This window comes from Dryobates pubescens, chromosome 13 (assembly GCF_014839835.1).
Source record: "Dryobates pubescens isolate bDryPub1 chromosome 13, bDryPub1.pri, whole genome shotgun sequence".
In the NCBI taxonomy this organism is placed as follows: Eukaryota; Metazoa; Chordata; class Aves; order Piciformes; family Picidae; genus Dryobates; species Dryobates pubescens.
In genome coordinates, this window is record NC_071624.1 from 28,138,376 (window position 1) to 28,156,734 (window position 18,359).

Here is an 18,359-nt window from a genome sequence, read left to right on the forward strand (position 1 = left end):
GGGCCGGGGCCGGGACAGGGCGGAGCGTGTGCGGGGCCGCGGGCGGCGGCGGCGGCGGCGGCGGCTCATGGCGGATCCGTGGCGCGGATCGGAGCCGCTGTGGCGGACGCCGCCCGGCCGCCTGGCCCCGCCGCACATCTACCGCATGGCGGGGGCGCTGGGCGCCGAGCTCCGTCGCCTCTCTGCCCGCTTCGGGCCCGAGGCCGTGGCCGGGCTGGTGCCGCCCGTGGTGCGGCTGCTGGAGCTGTTGGAGGCGCTGGTGGCTCCGGTGGCAAGCGTCGAGGGGGAGGTGGCGACACCGGCAGCGCCGGCCGGGCGTCAGGAGGCGGAGGTGAGTGGGGCGGGGTTTGTCCGGCCCCTCTTCCGTCGGGGGTCGCCTGCGGGGTTGTACTGGCAGGAGTTCCCGTGGGTACAGCGCTGACCCGGCTGTCAACTGGGATGGCTCTGGTCCACTGTCTCTGTCCCTCCTGGGATAGTTCTTGATGGTTCCCCGAGGGTGGCTCTGAACTGGCTGTCACCATCCCCTGAGACAGCTCTGATGCCACTGTCCCCGTCCCCCTCGCAGTGGCTCTAATCTAACCATCCCTCCTCCCCGGGGATGCCTCTGTCCCCATCCCCTAGGATGGCTCTCACCCGGCTATCCGTGTGCCCTCAGGACAGCCCTGACTTGGCTGTAGCTGTCCACCTGGGACGGCTCTGACCCAGCTGTTCCTATCCCCCAGGACCCAGAGCAGAGGCTGTGGGAGGCTGAGCGCCGGGAGCGATCCCTGCAGGGCCGCCTGGCCCGCCTGGAGGAGCAGAACCAGCAGCTCCTGGGGCAGCTTGCAGAGAGCCAGTCCCAGGAAGGTGGGTGTCCCAGGAAGGCTGGGGGTCCCAGCAAGTTTGGAGTCCCCTGCTACCGTGGGGTGTGCTCATGGGGGGTGGACGGTGGGCTGGGTGCAAGTCTGAACCTGCTTTTTGTGCTGCCCAGCCCTGAAGACCTGTCTTACTGGGGAGCACAAATGCCCTCTTGGTCTGCAAACCACGGAGACCCCAAGCCCCTAGAGCACCCCCAGGAGGGTGATGGAGGCACACACATAGTGCAGGCTGCTGTTGGTAGCACAAGGATGCATCAGACACAGCCTAAAGCTCCCACTTCACTTCCTTGCACTGTTCCTACTCTGTTGCCTACCAGAAAGGATGCTGAAGCATCCAGAAACCCCACACTGAGGGGAGTCTGGGGGAGTCCTTGTGTCCCAGGGCCACACTCATGCCTATCCCCCCATGTCTGGGCTCAGACAGCACGGCGCGGAAGGAGCGGGAGGTGATGCTGCGGCTGAAGGAGGTGGTTGACAAGCAGAGGGATGAGCTTCGTGCCCAGGCCCATGAGATCATTTGCAAGAGCAGAGACACCGAGGCAGTGAGTGTGTGGGAGCTTGTGGGTGTGGTGTGTGAAAGGCCTGGGGACCTGCTTTCATGTCACCTCCCCCTGGGGCTGTCCCAGTGGCTGGTGAGCCTGCTGGGGCAGATGCTTTTCCCGAGGCTTTGCATGTGCTGATGTCCCTGCATGGGGACCCAGAGCTGCTGCTGTGCCTTACTCCCAACTGCCTCTGGCCCTCCAGCTGCAGGAGCAACTGCATCGCTTCATGGCCATGAACGAGGACCTGCGTCACAAGGTGGCCGTGGTGCAGGCTCAGCTCAAGAGTGCGCTGGAGAAGAAGTCAGACCTGGAGGCTGCAATGCTGCAAACCCAGAAGGAAATGAGCAAGAGGAGCAGGAGCACCCCTGAGAGCCAGCACCCAAAGCCCAGCCTGGTAAATCCAAGCCCATGGCCCTGCTGCTGTAGGACATGGCTCATGCTGACCCTCACTGGCTTCTTGAGTCAGCCCCACTGCTGAAAATCAAACAGTAGCAGCTCGCCCCTGACTGGTGGTGGTAGGAGGAAGAGCTGGGTGGGACTCAGAGGATTCTGTGATTCTGTTTTGGATGTGGTGTTTGGAGATGTGGTTTAGGGGTGAACCTTGTAGAGTAGGGCTCTTGGTTGGACTTGGTGGTCAAGGGGGTCTTTTCCAACCTGAATGTTTCCGTGGCTCTGGGGTTTTGCCATGTGCTGGCTGAGCTGGGGAGCAGCATGGTCTGTGGATCGTCTGTGATCCAGGCTAGCAAACCTTTCTGGGGCTTCCATCTCTGTCTGTATGCAGCACCCAGCCTTTGGGTGGGGGCTTTGGGGTCTCCACTTGCTTGCTGACTCTTTCTGCCCCCCAGGATGGAGCACCGTCACCCGCGGAGGAGCCGCAGCACCAGGATGGGGATGTGGGCAAGAGCCATGCTCACTGCTGCTTCTCCAAGGAAGACCTGCAGCAGATCCTGCAAGAGCGGAACGAGCTCAAGACCAACCTCTTCCTGGTGCAGGAGGAGTTGGCCTATTACCAGCGGTGAGTCCTGCACCTAGTCCTGGTTGTGGTGACACAGGGCAGTGAGCTGGGTCCCTCTTGTCCCAGCAGCCACCCGTGGCCCATCAGAGGCTGCTCCTGGCACGGTCAGGGCAGGTTTCTTTGCCAGGTTTTCACTTAATCAGCTGTTTGCTTTTGTGTTTTTGCCAGGGAGCTGCTGAATGAAGAGAGAGTTCCCAGCTTCTTCTTGGATGCAATGAAGTCAACTATCAAAAGACAGAGAAAAAAAATCAGGGCCAAAATGCTGGGGACGGTGGAGGAGCCGGCGAGCAGGTGAGTCCTGCTGGCCAGGGCAGACAGGGAGCCTCCCGTGCAGGGTGGATGCTGGCTGGCAGGCTCCCTGTGCTCTGACGCCCTGGAAGGCAACTCCCCCAGGTCAAGAGCTGCCTCCTCCCTGCCTCCCTCCACAGATCAAAGGTTTAATGTCTGTCGTTGTTGTCTTGGCCTGGCTTAGCCCTGGGTGTGCCACAGAGGCAGACCCTTTTGCAGCTGGTGTGTCCCTGCCACCGGTCACACATGGCCTGGCCAAAAGCCACTTGTCCCTGCACTGATGTGGGAAAAGGGAAGCAAGGTGGTGGCACTGGGACCACTGGACAAGGCAGCCTGGTCCCTGTGCTGTACAGTTGGAGTCTGGCCAGCAGAGAGCCTTTGAAGATGACAGTAGGGATGTTCCCTGGAAGCTCTGCAAGACATTCGTGGGCATCCTTGGCTCCAACAAGCTTCTCATCATGGGGAAGGGAGGACCCTGCAAACACTAGCCCTGGCTCTGCATGTCTGCTGGTGGTGGGGGGCAAGGCCTGTGCTGAAACTGCTGTATGGCATGGGGGGAACTGGACCTCACTGGCTTTTGGGGGCTTTAATAAAGGTCTGGAGGGGACTGAGCTCTTCTGTGCTGCTGAAATCTGCTGCTTGCTTACACTGGGACCTCTGCTGGCACTGAGTGGGGTCTGAGGCTGCTGTGTCCTGCCTGCTCTCCTCCCAGCCTTGTAACAGATGCTGCCATATGGATGCTACCCTGTAGCCAATTCCTGTGTGTCACCCTGCTCCCTTGCAAGGTCTGTCACCTGCCTTGGTGCCAGGATATCACCCACCTCAGCCCCAAACTACAGCTGGTGGTGTCAGTTGCCAGGCTGTTGCCCTAGAGAAGCAAGCGCTTGCTGTGGGGGGTGAGGTGCCCCAAGACTCCTGGCTCCATGGGGCACAATGTTCAGCTGGAGGAGGAACCCCAGGGTGGCCTTGGCACTTGCTGGTGGTGAGCCTGTAACTCAGCACAGGTTTTTCTTGACTCGTTCATGCTGCAGCGATGAAGAAGAGGGCTCCTGGCTCCCAGCTCATGGCACAGACTCTGTGGATGCTCAGCCTTCTGAATCCAAAATTAGGAACTTGTAAGTTCTCTCCCAAGCTCAGCTGCTGCTAGGGATGGGTGGATCTGCTGGCAGAGAAGTTTAGAGCTGGGCTGTGCTGCTGACAGCCGCTGAGCTTGGTGCCTACAGCACTGGATGTGACAGGGACAGAGCCAGGCTGCCCTGCGTGGGTCTGGCAGGGCTCTGCCAAAGGGGGGTTGCTGGGTTCAGGGAGGATCTGCTTTGTCCTGTGCAGAAGCTGCTCCCACCCCTGGGGTGCCACACATCACAGGGCACTCGCAGCCAGGCCCACTGCTGCCACCAAACACAGAGGGGGGTTGGGATCCGGCTGCTTCCCGGGACAGCTCCTCTCCCCCACGGCTCTTATCTCTCTCTCCGCAGTTTTGGGCTGTGGTATCAGGGCAGCACCAAAGACGCCCCCGGAGCCAGCTGCTCTGGAGCCTGGGAAATCATTGACTCCCTGGACACACAGCTGGAGCCTGAGGGAGAGAGCAAGCCAGCAGCCAGCTCCCCGGACAGAGCCACGCTGCACCTCTGACCCCACCTGGATGGGAGCTGGAGATGGCCTCGCAGCAGCGCTTCCCAGCTCCCTTTATCCTGTTGTCCTCAGGAGCAGCATGGCAGCCTTGGCCATGTCTCCATACCACGGTGACAGCAAAACTGGACTGTGGGCAGCTTTCCTCCAAACCTGCTGGAACATTCAGCTGTGGGCTGCTGCCCTGGCAGGGGGCAGCTTGGCACCTCCAGGAATCTTTACCTGCTGGCTACCCTTTCACTGAACTATGGCTGAACCGTGGGAGTCCTACACAGCCATGCCCTCACTCTCTGCTTCTCCGTGCTTCCAGCTCAGTGTGGTGGGAATCTGCACCCTCTTTCTGCTGCTGCACCCCAAAAGGGACCTTCCTGTCTGCTGGTGGTTCTTCCCACTAACCCACTCTGCTCACAGCCCAGGACCCCACTGCCCAGTCCTGCCCTGTGGGGATGTTTCACCTCACTCCTTTCTTTTCATACCTTGCCCCATCCCTGCAATGTGAAGGTCAAGTCAGGGTGCTCAGGCTGGCTGGGCACTGTCCCAGGTTCACCACACATCTGGGAGGGGCTGAGCATGCTGCACTGGGTGTCCAGTCAGGATCAGCACCATCAGTGCCGCTCCTGCACTTTTCAGGCATGGGGTGAATCAGTTTTGTACTGGGACCTCTTCCTGCTGCTGCTGCTGGGGACTCTTTAAGACTGGAATAATCCTCATGTTCACAGGGGCAAGTCAGACCCTTGAATCAGGTACATTCTAGCTCTAGAACTGGAGTTGGAAATAAATCAATCTCCTTTATTCTCTGAGGTACCTGCTGTAGCCTCCACTCTCTCCTGGCTTGGGAAGGGCTGGGTGATGCTGCTGGGCTGCAGTCGCAGTTCTTCATCACAGCCATCACTGTGCCGAGGGCTGAGGCCAGCTGCACTGTGCCAGACCCCAGAGCCCATTTCGGTGGGCAGCTATGATGGGGAGCAGGGCTGCAAGGGCTGCACTGCTGGGCATGATGGAGTTAAGTCCTGCATGGTGGAGGGAGCAGCACTTCCAGCCCAGGGCCCTCCCCAGCTGACTTGGCCTTGGGTAGGAAAAAGGTGTTTCCTGTGCATCTGCTGACACAAAGCTCCTGGGGAGACTTCGAGGTGGGATGGCAGCCAGCAGAGGTTCAAAGGCCACCCTGGAGCATACCATGTCCATATGAGGAATGTGGGGACCCCACCTCTCTGCCCCTGCTAAGGATCAGCAGCACCATGGGGCAGCTCACGAGGGTCAGGGCAAGAGGAGACAACAGACGCCTCATGTGGGTTGGGGCAACCTTGGCTAAAACAGCTTTGAGGATGGCACAGTGGGAGTGGGATGACCGCAGGTGTGATGCTCAGGCAGGCACCAGCCCCTGCATGGCCACACCAAGCCCCTGGAGGAGCATTTCTGCTGCTAGGGTGGCAGCAAGGGGCAAAAATAGCCTCCGTGGTGGCATTCCCTGCCTCTCCCTCCTGCTGCACCCCTGACGTTGGGATCAGGGAGCCTCCTCCCACATTTCCTCAGGAAGAAACCCAAGGCTAGTGGGAGGAAGAGGCTGCTCCACAGGAGGGACGGGACAGGACAGAGGGGACAGACGGACAGCGGCACAGGGCTGGGGAGCTGCTGGGACTTGGAGCCTCGCACCCCGCCGGGATGGGGGCTGCCCGGCCCATCCTCTGCCTCCAGCTGTGGCTGTGGATGCAGAGCTCTGCCCAGGAGCTCGACCTCAGTGGCAAGAATGTCTGCAGGTAGGTGCCATGGGGGTCTCTACTTCTGCCGCTCCGTCTCCCGGTGCCTCTCAGCAGCTTCCTCAGGGGATCATTGCCCAACTGTCCTTCCCTGGACAGAGAGCTGTGGCCTGGCATGGTGTGGGTATAGAAGCTGGGATGACGCTGGGGAGCGTGGCTGGGATGCACATGGGCACTTGGGGCACCCAGACCCCCTCTCCAGGGGTTAATTCTCATGGATCCACAGTGTGCAGCGGAAGGGGGGGATGCAGGAGCATTGGCAAAGCTTTCATTGTGCCTCAGGTGGGGAACATAGGCATAGAAAACCCAAAGGGCTTCTGGAGCTGAGTCTCCTCTGCATGGCTGCTGCATTGCCTGTCCTGCTGGTCACCAGCAGCACCACCACTTTGTATCACCTTCACTCCATGCCTCTGCTCGGCATTGCTGGCAAAGCTCTGAGCTGCTCCCAGAGCTTGGGAGACGTGGCAGAGGCTCCACAGCAGCAGAGCTGAGCAACTCTGCCCTGCTGCCCGGCCCTGCCACCCGCTCAGGCTGCAGCCTCTTAAATTTCCTTCTATTTTGCTGGTTTCCTTCCGGAGCAATGCCCCTGGGGCCACGCCGCTTCCCCGCCTGTCGGGCCCAGCAGGGGCAAACACCCACGGTCAGCTCACCTTAGCTGAGGCTGTGGAGCCATGCACAGACCCACACCAGCTCTGACACCCTCTGCTCCAGCTGATGGCCCCGGGGTCTCTTCCACAGGCTCCCCAGCGGCCCAGCGTGCTGCCCCGGCTGGAAGCAGGAAGGGCAGGAGTGCACAGCTGGTGAGTGGCGGATGGCTGGGTCCAGACAAGGGCAACAAAGCTGATGAAGGGTCTGGAGAACAGGTCCTACAAGCAGGGGCTGAGGGAACTAGAGTTGGTTAGTCTGGAAAAAAGGAGGTTCAGGAGAGACCTTCTCACTTTCTAGAACTACTTGAAAGGAGGCTGGAGCTAGGTGAGGGCTGGTCTCCTCTACCTACTAACAAGCAATAGGATCAGAAGAAACAGCCTGAAGTTGCACAGGAGGAGGTTTAGGTTGGATATGAGAGGAAAATTCTTCACTGTAAGGCTTCTCAAACACTGGAATAGGCTCCCTGGGGATGTGGTTGGATTCCAATCCCTGGAGATGCTTAAAAGCTGCAGAGATGTGGTGCTCAGGGACATGGTTTAGCAGCAGACTTGGTAGAGTTAGATAATGGTTGGACCTGAGGATCTTAAACCAAGACAATTCTGTGATTCTATAGTGACAAAACCCAAAGCTTGGTACCTGCACTCAGCTGGGTGGGTGTTGGGAGGAAGCCCTACAGCTCTCCTCAGGAGGTGGTGGTGGTGTGCTGCACCTTGGGGACCCCCAAACACCCACTGAGCAAGCCACTAATGATGCTGGGGCTCTGCTGGAGGGATGGATGAGGACATGGGCTGGTGGTGTCCCTGGGAAGGCTGCCTCTGCAGGAGGTGGCCAGGTGGTGGGTGGTCTGGCAGCAGGGTGTGACCCCAGGGGAGCTGTTGTGTGCTGATGCCTCTGCTCTGCTGCTGCCAGCACTGTGTGAGGGGGAGGAAGCCTGTGGAGCAGATGAGGTGTGTGTGAGACCCGGGGTTTGCCTCTGCAAACCTGGCTTCTTCGGAGCAGACTGCAGCTCTCGTGAGTACTTTCCCGGGGCTCAGCCCTTCCATCCCCTTTGCCAGCCCGGATGTTCAGTGGGCTGCAAGGCTTCCTCATCACCTCCCAGCCTCACCACCTGCTTCCCTCCACAGCCTGCCCCGAGCAGTACTGGGGTCCCGACTGCAAGCGGAGCTGCCCGTGCCACCCCAACGGGCACTGCGACCCGGCCAGCGGGCACTGCACTTGCGGCCCCAACCACTGGGGAGAGCTCTGCCAGTTCCCTTGCCAGTGTGGTCCCCACGGCCGCTGCGACCCCCTCACCGGCGCCTGCCACTGCGAGCCGGGCTGGTGGGCACCCACCTGCAAGAAGCAATGTCAGTGCAACCTGGCCAGCTCCCACTGCGACCCCCTCACCGGCCACTGCCGCTGCCAGCCGGGCTGGTGGGGCAGGCGGTGCAGCTTCAAATGCTCCTGCAACATCTCGCCTTGTGCCCAGGAGACCGGCAAGTGCGAATGCAAGGCTGGGTTTTGGGGGCCGGCCTGCCAGCGGCGCTGTGACTGCTTGCACGGCTCCTGCAGCCCCCTCAGCGGCCACTGCAGCTGCAGCCCCGGCTACCAGGGCAGGAGCTGCCGGGACCCCTGCCCAGCAGGGAAGTACGGGGTTCAGTGTGTGCACAGGTGAGCCGGGAGCGGCAGGGGAATCCAGCGGGTACCCAGGGGCTACACCTCGGGGGGAAAGGTATCCAGCGGTTGCATCTCTCCCTTTGGCTGGGCAGGGAGACACATCCTGGGGGGCTTGGAGATCCCTAGTTGAATGCAGCAACAGTGTTGGTCCAGAAGAAACGTCTCAGTAATGCCAGCAGGAAGTGCTGCTGTCATCCTGAAGTCTAGCTGTCCTTGGTTCCATTCCCCAAGAGGACAGTGCAGCATCTCTCCCTGCTTGCCTCCTGCTCTCTTGCTACTGCAGAGTGTTAGGCACCTCAGCAAATTTATCCATGGTCCAAACTGATGCTCAGTGCTGGTGTGGGGTTAAACCTGTGTCTGGAGGGGCTGGGGTGGGCATTGAGGCCTCACTGTCCCTCTGCCCATGCAGCTGTGGGAGCTGCAAGCGCAGCCAACCTTGCTCACCCGTGGATGGCTTCTGCCTGGCCTGCCAACCCGGCTGGAACGGGACCCTCTGCAAGGAACCCTGTGAGCCTGGCTTCCACGGCGAGGGCTGCCTCCAGCCGTGTCCCCGCTGCCGGCATGGGGACGCCTGTGACCCCGAGACTGGGTTCTGCCTGCACTGTGAGCCTGGCTGGATGGGACCCAGGTATGCCCAGGTCTGGCCACCAGTCCTCAGATGGGGTCAGTGATCCGGGGTGCAGTGGGCTGATGCCTCTCTGTCTTGGCAGCTGCAACATCTCCTGCCCCGTGGGCACCTTTGGCGATGGATGCCAGTTCCTCTGCCCCGAGTGCGTTGCAGGGAGCTGCGACCCTGTGTCAGGAGATTGCATCTGCCAGGCAGGCTACTGGGGACCCAGGTAAAGCTGGGAGTGGGGCAGGACTGGGGCCCTGCTCTCCCCAGAGGCATTTTCTTCCTTTCCTCTCTTTTCCAGTTGCAATGACACCTGCCCCGAGGGATACTTCGGTGTGAACTGTTCCTCTCCCTGCCACTGCTCCCGGGGGACCTGCGACCCCGTTCAGGGTGACTGCGTGTTGAGTAAGAGCAACCTCGAATGTAGTCTTTGGCACTGGGCAAGGGACTGTAACTGGGGACAGTGCCAGGAGGCTGCAATGCAGCCCAGTCCTACCTGGTGCTTCCTGGCACCACCATACGTTGCCAGCTCCTGCTCTCTCTCTGTGGGATGGCTTTATGGACGTGGCAGCTGCAGGTCACGCTGGGCTCAACCCATGTTCTCCACACAGGTTTTAAGGACCATGGGGCCCTTGCAGCTGCCATCGTCGTCCCTCTCCTGCTGCTGCTGCTCTGTGTCACCTGCTGTTGTTGCTGTGGAGCCAACCCAGCTGACGCTGCAGACAGGTACTTGTTTCTGTTCCGTACCCTGCAGCGCACACTCCCATCTCTCTTGTCCCATGACATCTGCGTCCCCTGCACAGGGCGGCCGTGCCGGACGATGATGTGGTGGCCAGGATGAAGCACCATGTGCAAGGGGTGCTGGCCAACCTCAGTGCCATGATGCCTTGTTTTGCCCTGGGTGGCTACAAACTTCCCAAAGTCACAGGTAAGAAAGGCAGAGCTGCTGACAGCCCTTCCAGGGTTGTCACCCCTGCCTCATGCTCTCTGCATCATCACCATTAGGGGGGGAACCTGCAACCCATCTCATTCTACCCATTGGGCAGGGCAGGCATCATTCTCCTACCCCAACTCTGAGCACCCTGGGGTGCCCAAGCTCAGCTGAGTGTCTTCTCCCTCCCCAGTTTCCCACCACGACACAGAGATCCCCTTCAACCCCAGCTTCATTGAGTCACCATCAGCTGCGTGGGTTTCAGACAGCTCCTTCTCCTCTTTTGACACCGACAACGAGGGACCTGAATACTCTGTTCCTCCCAGAGAAGGTGATGTCCATGGCTCCTCTTCCTTCTGTCTCTTCTGGGTTCCCCACTGTCAACCCTGCCCTATTGCCAACCTTGCACATCCCAGGGGTGGGTGCTGGCCACAGGCAGTATTTATTTTCATACCCTTTGTTCTCCTGTCTGCAAGGACACACCAGGGCTGCACTTGGCCTCGTGTGACGGGATGTGCCTGGTGTGGGCAGCCCCATTGCACAACCTCCTCCCAGGGAAACACTCCCAGGGACGATTCTGTTGTATCAGCCCCTGGCCCAACTTCCCTAGCATGACCCTGTGCACAGGGGAGGTCTCCAGCAGCCCTAACTCTTGTCCTCTTCTCCTGCAGGCATCCCGCTGCTGGGGGGTGCCGAGCTGCAGGAGGGGGTGTCCCCCACCGAGGAAGTGCTCCCAGACCCATCTGCCTTCAACTCTGAGGACGTGTCACAGCCCTTCACCATCCCTCGCACGTCCAGCATCGCCAAGGCCAAGCGGCCCTCTGTGTCCTTTGCTGAGGGGACGAAATTTGGGGCAGCAGAGACCCCCAGCCCTGGGCGGAAGCCCAAGAACCCATGGGGCCCATCCAAGCTGTCTCCATCAGCGGGGGACGCAGCGGCTGAGCCCCCTGCTGAACGGCCAGCCAGCAATTGCTACGAAAGCCCCGAGCCGCTCGGCAAGGGGGAGGAAAGCCACCGACCATCTCCCCGGGCCACGCCGGGGGGACGCCGGCGCGTGGTCTCTGGCACCAGGCATGTGGCACAGAGAGTGGAGGCGCTTGAAGCGGCTGCGAAATCTGGCAGCTGGGAGGCAAAGAGGAAGGACCCCAATGTCACCACCATCTACATGATGGTGGGAACAGCTGGGCAGGACCCCAAGACAGAAGGCGGTGGCGAGGGACCAGTGCAGGCTGTGCTCAAGCGGCTGGGCAGCTTGCAGAAGGGCAAGTGGGCTACAAAAGAGGAGCCCAAGGTGAGGAGGAGCATGGAGGCCATCCAGAAACCACCTCGACGGTCTCTGGCACAGAACAGAGACTCAGTGAATAGCTGCAAGCAGAGAGAGAGTGTCTTGGATTCTCCCACAGAGCCATCCCCTGGCAAGCAGCCTGGGAAGAGACAGTCTTTCCTTCTTGCCTTTTCCTCACTGAAAAGCCCTGGGCCCCAGGATGCAGCCAGTGATGCTGTAGGTGCCACAGAGAAGGGCAAAAGCCCCGAGTTAGTCCTCAGCCTGGATGCAACTGCCCAAGAGGAAGAGCCCAAATATGAGAATGTGATCAGCAGCAGTGCCGAATCCCCCTCCAGCCCCACCAAGGAGCTGTCAGCTTCCCCTGCAGCCACCTGAGCAATCACTGCCTGAGCTGGGGCAGCCAGAGCCCAGGAGACTTCTCTGACCCTAGCATGGGGGGAGCTGAGGTCCCACTCTGAGTTGTGAACTGGAGAAGCCTTCTCTTTGCTCCCCTTTCCTCTGCACCATGCTGCTGGTGTGGACCTTTGTGCAGCTAGTGGGAGAGGTGATACGGAGAGCCACAGTGGTGGCAGCCCCATGGGGTTGCAGTGCTTCAGGGCTGGTTTTTACCCCCCTGGCTTACATGCCTTATTTTGTGTCTGCCACAGACTGGAGGGATGCAGTGGTGGCACTTTTTGGTCCCTGTCAGCACCAGGCTTGGGGATACAGATCCTCCTTGTAAAAGGGACTGGGACTGCTGGGGGCTTAGCTGGGAATTCCACAGGCAAAAAAACAGTTTCACTCCATCAGCTTTCACCCTTCCCTATCCCAGCTGTGGTAATGCTGCTCGGAGGAGCCTCTGCTTTCGAGGTGCTTCTTGCTGGAGGGGATTGTTCTGTGGAGCTGGGCCAGGGTGAGATGATGATGGGCTGTCAGAAGCAGCTTCAGCAAAAATTAATGTTAGCTGCTTAACTTGAAGTGAATCTGGGTCTGCAGGGGTTTAGCTGTGTGGCTTTGGCTTTTGTGGCAGGCTCTGGCTGCCTTCTTTTCTATGCACATGAGGAGGCTCATGGCACAGCATGGGGTTTATTGACAGCCTTTTAAACTCTGCACGATGCCAAGCTGCAGTTGTGCAAGAGCAAACGTGGCAGCTGGGCTGTGACTATCAACCTGTGCACCCAGTGCTGAGCTGGCCACGGTAAAGACAGAAGCTGCACCGAAGATGGCATTTCTGCAGGTGCCCTAAGCTCCTGCCACCTCCCACACCTCCTTCCTGCTGCAGCAACATGTCACCATGGATGGGACAGAAGCGAGGAAGATGCTGCAGCTTCTGCAGCACAGCCAGAGGACCTTGTGCAGCTATGGAGAGATGAGCATGAGAGCTCTGCTGCCTCTGGAAGGTGGTTGAGATGCTGAAGGGGATTTGCAGCATGAACTGGCTTTAGCTGTATCCAAGTTGTAGAAGGTTTTTGTATGTTTTTTTTGGGGGGGGGTTGTGTTGTTTGGTTTATTTCCCCTGTTATTTCATGTGGCATGAAAGCCTCTGAATGAGAATTAAATGTTACCAAAGTCCTTCAGGAGCTGGGTTTCCCAGCTGCCCTCTGAATCAAAGACATGGCCAGAAATATTCTACCAAGTGTGGAAATTGTTGGCAGCCTTAGGCTTTCAGGTTTGGGTTTGTTTGCTTGCTTGCTTGCTTTTTTTCTTCTGGCTCTGTTGAATTCTGAGCTCTCACTTATGGAGCTGAGCCCAGAGCAGTGCTGGACACCAGAGAGAATGTGGATGGGCTGTGAGCAGCTGGAGCCCCTGCACCGCAGGCTGCATCTTGTCATGCGTGGAGCGCTGTGTGAATTCTTCTGGTCTGGTCTGGCACTGCTGAGCTGGGCTTCAAGATTTGGGGTGTTTCAGGAAAGAGAGTGGCTTTGGCTTTTTCCCTTCTGTTTCGCAGAGGTGCTCCTCCACAGTGCAGGGCACTGAAGCCTCACAGTCCCACGTGGGTGAGGCTCCCAGTTTTGCAGGCAGCTGCAGCACTCTTCCCTGCAGTGGCATCACTGCCGTGATCACACCACCAAATATTGGGGCACACAAATAAAAATGCTCATCCTGGCAAGTCTTAAGCTGTAGCCTGGCCAGATCTCAGTTCTGCACAGGCTCATTGTGGCTTTGACAGTTTGGTTGGTTGGGTTTGGTGGTTTTTATTCCAGTGGCTGGGACAGTTCCACGTTTTATATTTGTAAGCAGCCATTTTTCCTTCATCAGTTGGATATTTTCAGCCTGTGAGCCGAGCAGCGTTGTGCCAGAAGTGAACATCACGTGAGCTGCTCTGCCCTGGGTACAGCATGGAAAGAGCTGACAACAACCTGACAGCCTTCCCTGAGCTGAAATGAGCACCCAGCTTTGAGACAACGCTGCCGCCGCTGCTGCCGCCGCTGCTGCTGCCACTGCTGGTGCCGCTGCTGCTGCTGAGAACCTTTCATGTCCGTGGGCTGAGCCGTGAGGCAGGATGTTTCCCCTGCTTGAAGATGAAGCAGCATCTTGTCCCTGTCTGGGCGGTGCGAGGGAAGCAGGCGGTGGATCCCGAGCCAGGGGCTGCCCGTGCGCACGCCTGCAGCGTGGCTGCGCTAGTGTCTCCTCGCTAAGGATGCTTCGGTCCAGCTTTGCCCTGGTTTTAATTCTGGATGCAAGAGCCAGAGCTGGAGGGCGAGAAGAGAGGGTTGATGTCTTCCCGTGCTGGTTCTCTGGCTTCCCAAACCCTGTCAAGCTGGGGGCTGGGAAGCAGTTCCCATGTTCAGGTCCTCCCTGTGAACAAAGATGTCTGTTCTCTCTGCTGAGGCAGCTCTTGACCTCATGGAGGTAGGAAGAAAGGCTTGAGCTCTCCCCCCACAGCCGTAGAGGGGTGTCCCCTGTTCCCACAGCCTTGTCATCGACTTTCTGGAGCTCCGTCTTTGAAAACGACCACAGTGGCTCTGTCAGAGCCTGCTGAGAACGTCCCTGGGTAGCCAGGCAGGAGCTGTCACTTCCCTTCCAGCCTAACCTCACTCCTGGCCAGTTTCTGTAAGTGAGTCTTTGTGCCAGTGCTGTTCTTCAGCTTTCTTGATGTTGTTTTTCTCTCTACGATGTTTACCCAGCCCCTGGGTGTATTTATAGATGGCAGCAGATCACCTGATGGCTCTTTTTCTCCTTCTAGGATAGGAAAAATGAGCTGCCCCATGCTCTGGCTGTAGCAGAGGATTCCTGTGTCCTCAAACAGCCTCTGAGCTCTCCTCGTGCTCTTTCCCATTGCAGTTCATGTTTCTTGGACACAGTGACCACGTCTGGGTGCTGAGGTCTCCCGTGGCCTTGTGCTGCCTCAGCCTTCCTCTGCCTCTTCTAGCAGCACAGCACTGATCCAGGCTGCCTTGTTTCCTTTGGGCTTTTTGTTTTGTTTGCTTTGGGCTTCAATCCACTTTCCAGCTGTTGCAACGTTTGACCCTTAGCCCAGAGCCCAGGAGTTTCCTCCCCACCCACCACAGCCTCCCCCTTTCTCAGAGATGCAGGGGTAGGTGCACGTCCATCTGTCTGTCCAGGCCCTCGGCTGCTGCTGAGGACTCAGAGATGTTTACCTGCTGCAAGCACTGTTTTCATCTCCTGTGGCACAGAAAAGGTTCTCCATCAATGTTTCCAGGGGTGTATGGCCACCCCTGCTGGCCCAAGACCTCATCGATGGGTGGTGGGTTTGTGCAGGATGAGACATCCGGCAGAGGAACGCTCAGGGAAATGATTCAGTGTAAAAAGAGAGCAGAGCTCTGGTGCCTTCCACCAATTTTGCTTCTATTTCCCAGAACATCAGCTGTGGCCGTGGGCTGGGGGCTCTCTAGGGCCCGTTCCCCCCTACCCAGCTGCCAGCCCCGGCCGTGTGTTGGCTATGTTGCTCCCCAAACGGCCCTTTAACAGGGGGCAGCTTGTCGGTTCCCTCCGCAGGCACGGGAGCAGGAGGGCTTTTCAGAATGGATCCTGTGCCCCGACACAGGGCCGGTGCCGTGATCGAAATGGCTCCGTGCGCCCGGCGGGCGCTCATTCCGCTGTTCTGCGGTCAGCGCACTGCAGCTCTCCCGGTTGCCACCCGGGGCCGGTGGAGACCGACAGCAACCAGCCCCAAAACCCGCAGGGAATTTCCCGCTGTCGCTGCGGAACCGCGCAGTGCCGGGAGGTGGAGCGGGCGGGCCGCCGGGGGCCTCTAGTCGCTCCGCCACGCCCGGCATCCCCTCCCGTTTTCCTCCCTTCTCCCTGGAAGGCGGCGAGTCCCATCCCCACTCCGCTGTCGCTGTCCCCGGCGATGAGGGTAGCGTGCCGAGGCTGCTCGGGAGCACCGCCCGCTGTGCCCCGCAGTGCCGCCCGTTGTTGTGCCCGCCTGGCCCGGGAGAGCCCGGTGGCATCCCGGTGCGAGGGGTACCGGGAGGGTAGTACCCAGGGTGGGTACCGGCGGGATACTAAAGAGGAGTACCGGGTGGTACCGGGAGGGATACCCGAGTGGTATCGGAGGGGTTGAGGTACTGGGGAGGTATCCGGGGGATACTGGGAGGGGTACCTGGAGATACCGGGAGGGATACCGCGGCGATACCGAAAAGGGGTACTGAGGGGTACCAGTGGAGAGTACCTGACGGTACTGGGAGGAAGGTACCGGGAAGGTCCCTGGGGGATACCGGAGAGGAGTACTGAAGGGTACTGGAGCGACACACCCTAGGGATATCTGGTTGGAGGCACCGGGGAGGTACTCGAGGGGTACCGGGAGGGGTACTCAGGGGTACCGGAGGATACCGGGAGGGGTACCGGGAGGGGCGAGAGGCCCGGCACGTGCCCTGGTGGCACCGGCGCGCGCTGTCATTGGCCGGTATGACAACCAATCAGCGGCGGCGGCTGTTTGCTCCGGAGGACGGATAAAAACCCCGGGTGGGAGCGCGGCGGCGGCGCGGAGCGGGGGGTGCGGCGCAGAGTGAGCTCCGGGGGGGCCGGGGGGGTGGGAAAGAGAGAGCGGGGGGTGCGCCGTGGGGCTGCATGCGGTGCGGGAGGGGGGATGCGCTTGTGCGTTCAGGGTCGGGTTTGTACGGGGGGGGTGGTGGGTGGGCTCTGCGTGAGGGGGAGAGTGGGGTGAGATTTGCGTGGGGTGAGGTTTGTAGCGGAGCGGGGGTAGCAGAGTGCGTGAAGGGAGATGTGGGGAGGGAAGAGGTGCTTTGGGGGGGAACGGGGGGTGTTGGGGGTCAGGGGGAGAGGAGGGTGCGTAGGGGGATTCGTGCGTGGGAGTGGCGTGCGCTGGAGGAAGAGGGGTTTGGTGTAGGAGAGCCGGGTACGTGAGCCGTGGGTAGGGAGCAGGGTGCACTGGTCGGGGAAGAGAAGGGCAGGATGCAGCAGGACTGTTTGGGGAGAGCTGGGTGCATGATGAAGGGAGTGCAGCATGCGTGGGGAGGGTGTGGGTGGGGAGCGGGGTGAGTTGGGGGGAATGAGGTGCACGGGGAGGGGGAACTTGTAGGGGAGAAACAGGCTGTACTTCTTGTCACAGAGGGGCTCTGTGCTGAGGAAGGACATGTGGGGCTGGGGAGAGGACGTATGGGGGCAGGGGTGAGGAAGGGGAGCTGATGGTGGAGGAAATGCGTTGTGGGCTGTGCTGGGGGAGTGGGCCTGCGCGGTGGGTGGGCGTGCGTGGGTGGAGGGGCAGAGCTGTTGGCTGGCTTCCTGGGGCAGAGGGTCTCTATACCAGCTGCTGTGGCTGGAGGGCAGCCCTGGTCTCTTGGCATCCTTGAAAGGAGCTGGGCTGGACCCTCACTTCCTCAAAGCACCCTGGGGTTTCTGCCCTATGGAAAGCCCTGAGAAACTGCCCTGGCCGTGGTGTGTAGCCGGTCGATTTCTACACAGGGCATGATTGAGGCATGCTCTGCTCTGGGAAAAGACTCGTCTAAAATGGCCACCCGCCTTATGACCCAGGGTTGGCCCTGGTGCTGTGCACCTCAGAGCTCCCCAGAGCAGCCCCTTGGCCAGCAAGGTCTGCTCCCAAATCTGCTGCTCATTCATGGATCTCTGGGACTGGGACAGGTGGAGTTGGAGACTGTTGATCCAGCTGTGCAGCATCCATGGTGCAGTCCAAGGATGGAGCAGTATGTGCCAGGGGCTGTCCTGGCCAGTGCACTTGGCTGTCTGCACAGCTAGAAAAGGACAGGATGTGGCCCACCCTGTATCCCAGCAGGGCAGTCCAGCAGTTAACAAAAAGGGCTCCTTGATGAGCCATCTGTGGTATAAACTGTATATAGAACCAATGGCATGTATAGGATCCATGCTCACCTTGCTGAGCAGATCCGTGCTCTTGCATGGGGCAGAACAGGTCTAGTGGGTCACTGAATTTAGGGCTGTCCCCAGTGCCAGTCTGTGCCTGCAAGCAGCCTGGGGACCAGAGTGCTGGCTGAAGCCCCTTGCTCTGGCATGTGTTTTCTTGCTACCTTACAGAGGGGCCCCCTGTCCCATACAGGCGATGGGGGAGTGGGCTCCAGGCAGTTGATGTTTGCTGCTTTTTCATACCTGTTGCTTGGGAAGTGGAACGGAGACCTTGAATGCTCCTCTCCTGCATGGGGTGTGTGTGCTGGAGGGGCTACTCCAAGGGCACCTGTGCTCCCTTATCCCTCCAGGTGACATGGCAAGCTGGCACCTGCTAAAACAAGTTTTACACCTGAGTGCCTTACATTCAGCAGGCAGGCTTGCTTGTGTTCCAGTAGAGAGATCTCTTCTTAAACTATGGGCTGTTTTCTTGTTTCACTGTGAGTAGCACATGCTGTGGCTGTGGAATGGCACTGACTGGATGTTGTTCTGGTCCCCTGCAGGTTGAGATTCTAGACCAGGGCCATCTAACCAGGCAGCGATGGCACCGACCCTTGCTACCGCCCATCGCCGGCGCTGGTGGATGGCATCCACAGCCATCGTTGAGAACCTGCTCTTCTCTGCTGTCCTGCTGGGCTGGGGGTCCCTCCTCATCATGCTGAAAGCAGAAGGGTTTTATTCTTACCTGTGTGATGAGTCAGGTAAGGATGCTGTGTGGAGAAGTTGCTGGTGTGGTTCCCTGACTCTGAGTGGTGTGGAACTGGCTAGAGCAGGGCTGAGCTCAGCCCCAGGGTAGAAGGGATGTGTGCTCCTTTTC

At 59.5% G+C, this 18,359-nt stretch overlaps 3 protein-coding genes across 3 annotated transcripts in view; all 3 read left to right on the plus strand.

Moving 5' to 3' along the window:
• Positions 1-34: 34 nt before the first annotated feature.
• Positions 35-5,137, plus strand: RILP (Rab interacting lysosomal protein). Its single transcript, XM_054166463.1, has 8 exons — positions 35-331; positions 723-846; positions 1,278-1,399; positions 1,602-1,793; positions 2,245-2,414; positions 2,583-2,705; positions 3,734-3,817; positions 4,178-5,137. The coding sequence occupies exons 1-8, from the start codon at positions 68-70 to the stop codon at positions 4,332-4,334; spliced, it is 1,236 nt and encodes a 411-aa protein (XP_054022438.1). The 5' UTR covers positions 35-67; the 3' UTR covers positions 4,335-5,137.
• Positions 5,138-5,653: 516 nt separating this feature from the next.
• On the plus strand, positions 5,654-12,006 carry SCARF1 (scavenger receptor class F member 1). Its single transcript, XM_054166462.1, has 11 exons — positions 5,654-6,088; positions 6,827-6,888; positions 7,646-7,747; positions 7,861-8,386; positions 8,802-9,020; positions 9,103-9,231; positions 9,307-9,410; positions 9,617-9,731; positions 9,809-9,933; positions 10,130-10,267; positions 10,608-12,006. The coding sequence occupies exons 1-11, from the start codon at positions 5,994-5,996 to the stop codon at positions 11,594-11,596; spliced, it is 2,604 nt and encodes an 867-aa protein (XP_054022437.1). The 5' UTR covers positions 5,654-5,993; the 3' UTR covers positions 11,597-12,006.
• A 4,073-nt stretch (positions 12,007-16,079) lies between these two features.
• The window catches only part of SLC43A2 (solute carrier family 43 member 2), a 34,571-nt gene continuing 32,291 nt past the window's right edge, over positions 16,080-18,359 (plus strand). Inside the window, exons 1-2 of the mRNA XM_009903308.2 lie at positions 16,080-16,172; positions 18,046-18,243. Of these exons, the coding sequence (XP_009901610.1) occupies positions 18,084-18,243 (160 nt within the window). The 5' untranslated portion in view covers positions 16,080-16,172; positions 18,046-18,083. The remainder of the gene's footprint in view (positions 16,173-18,045; positions 18,244-18,359) is intronic.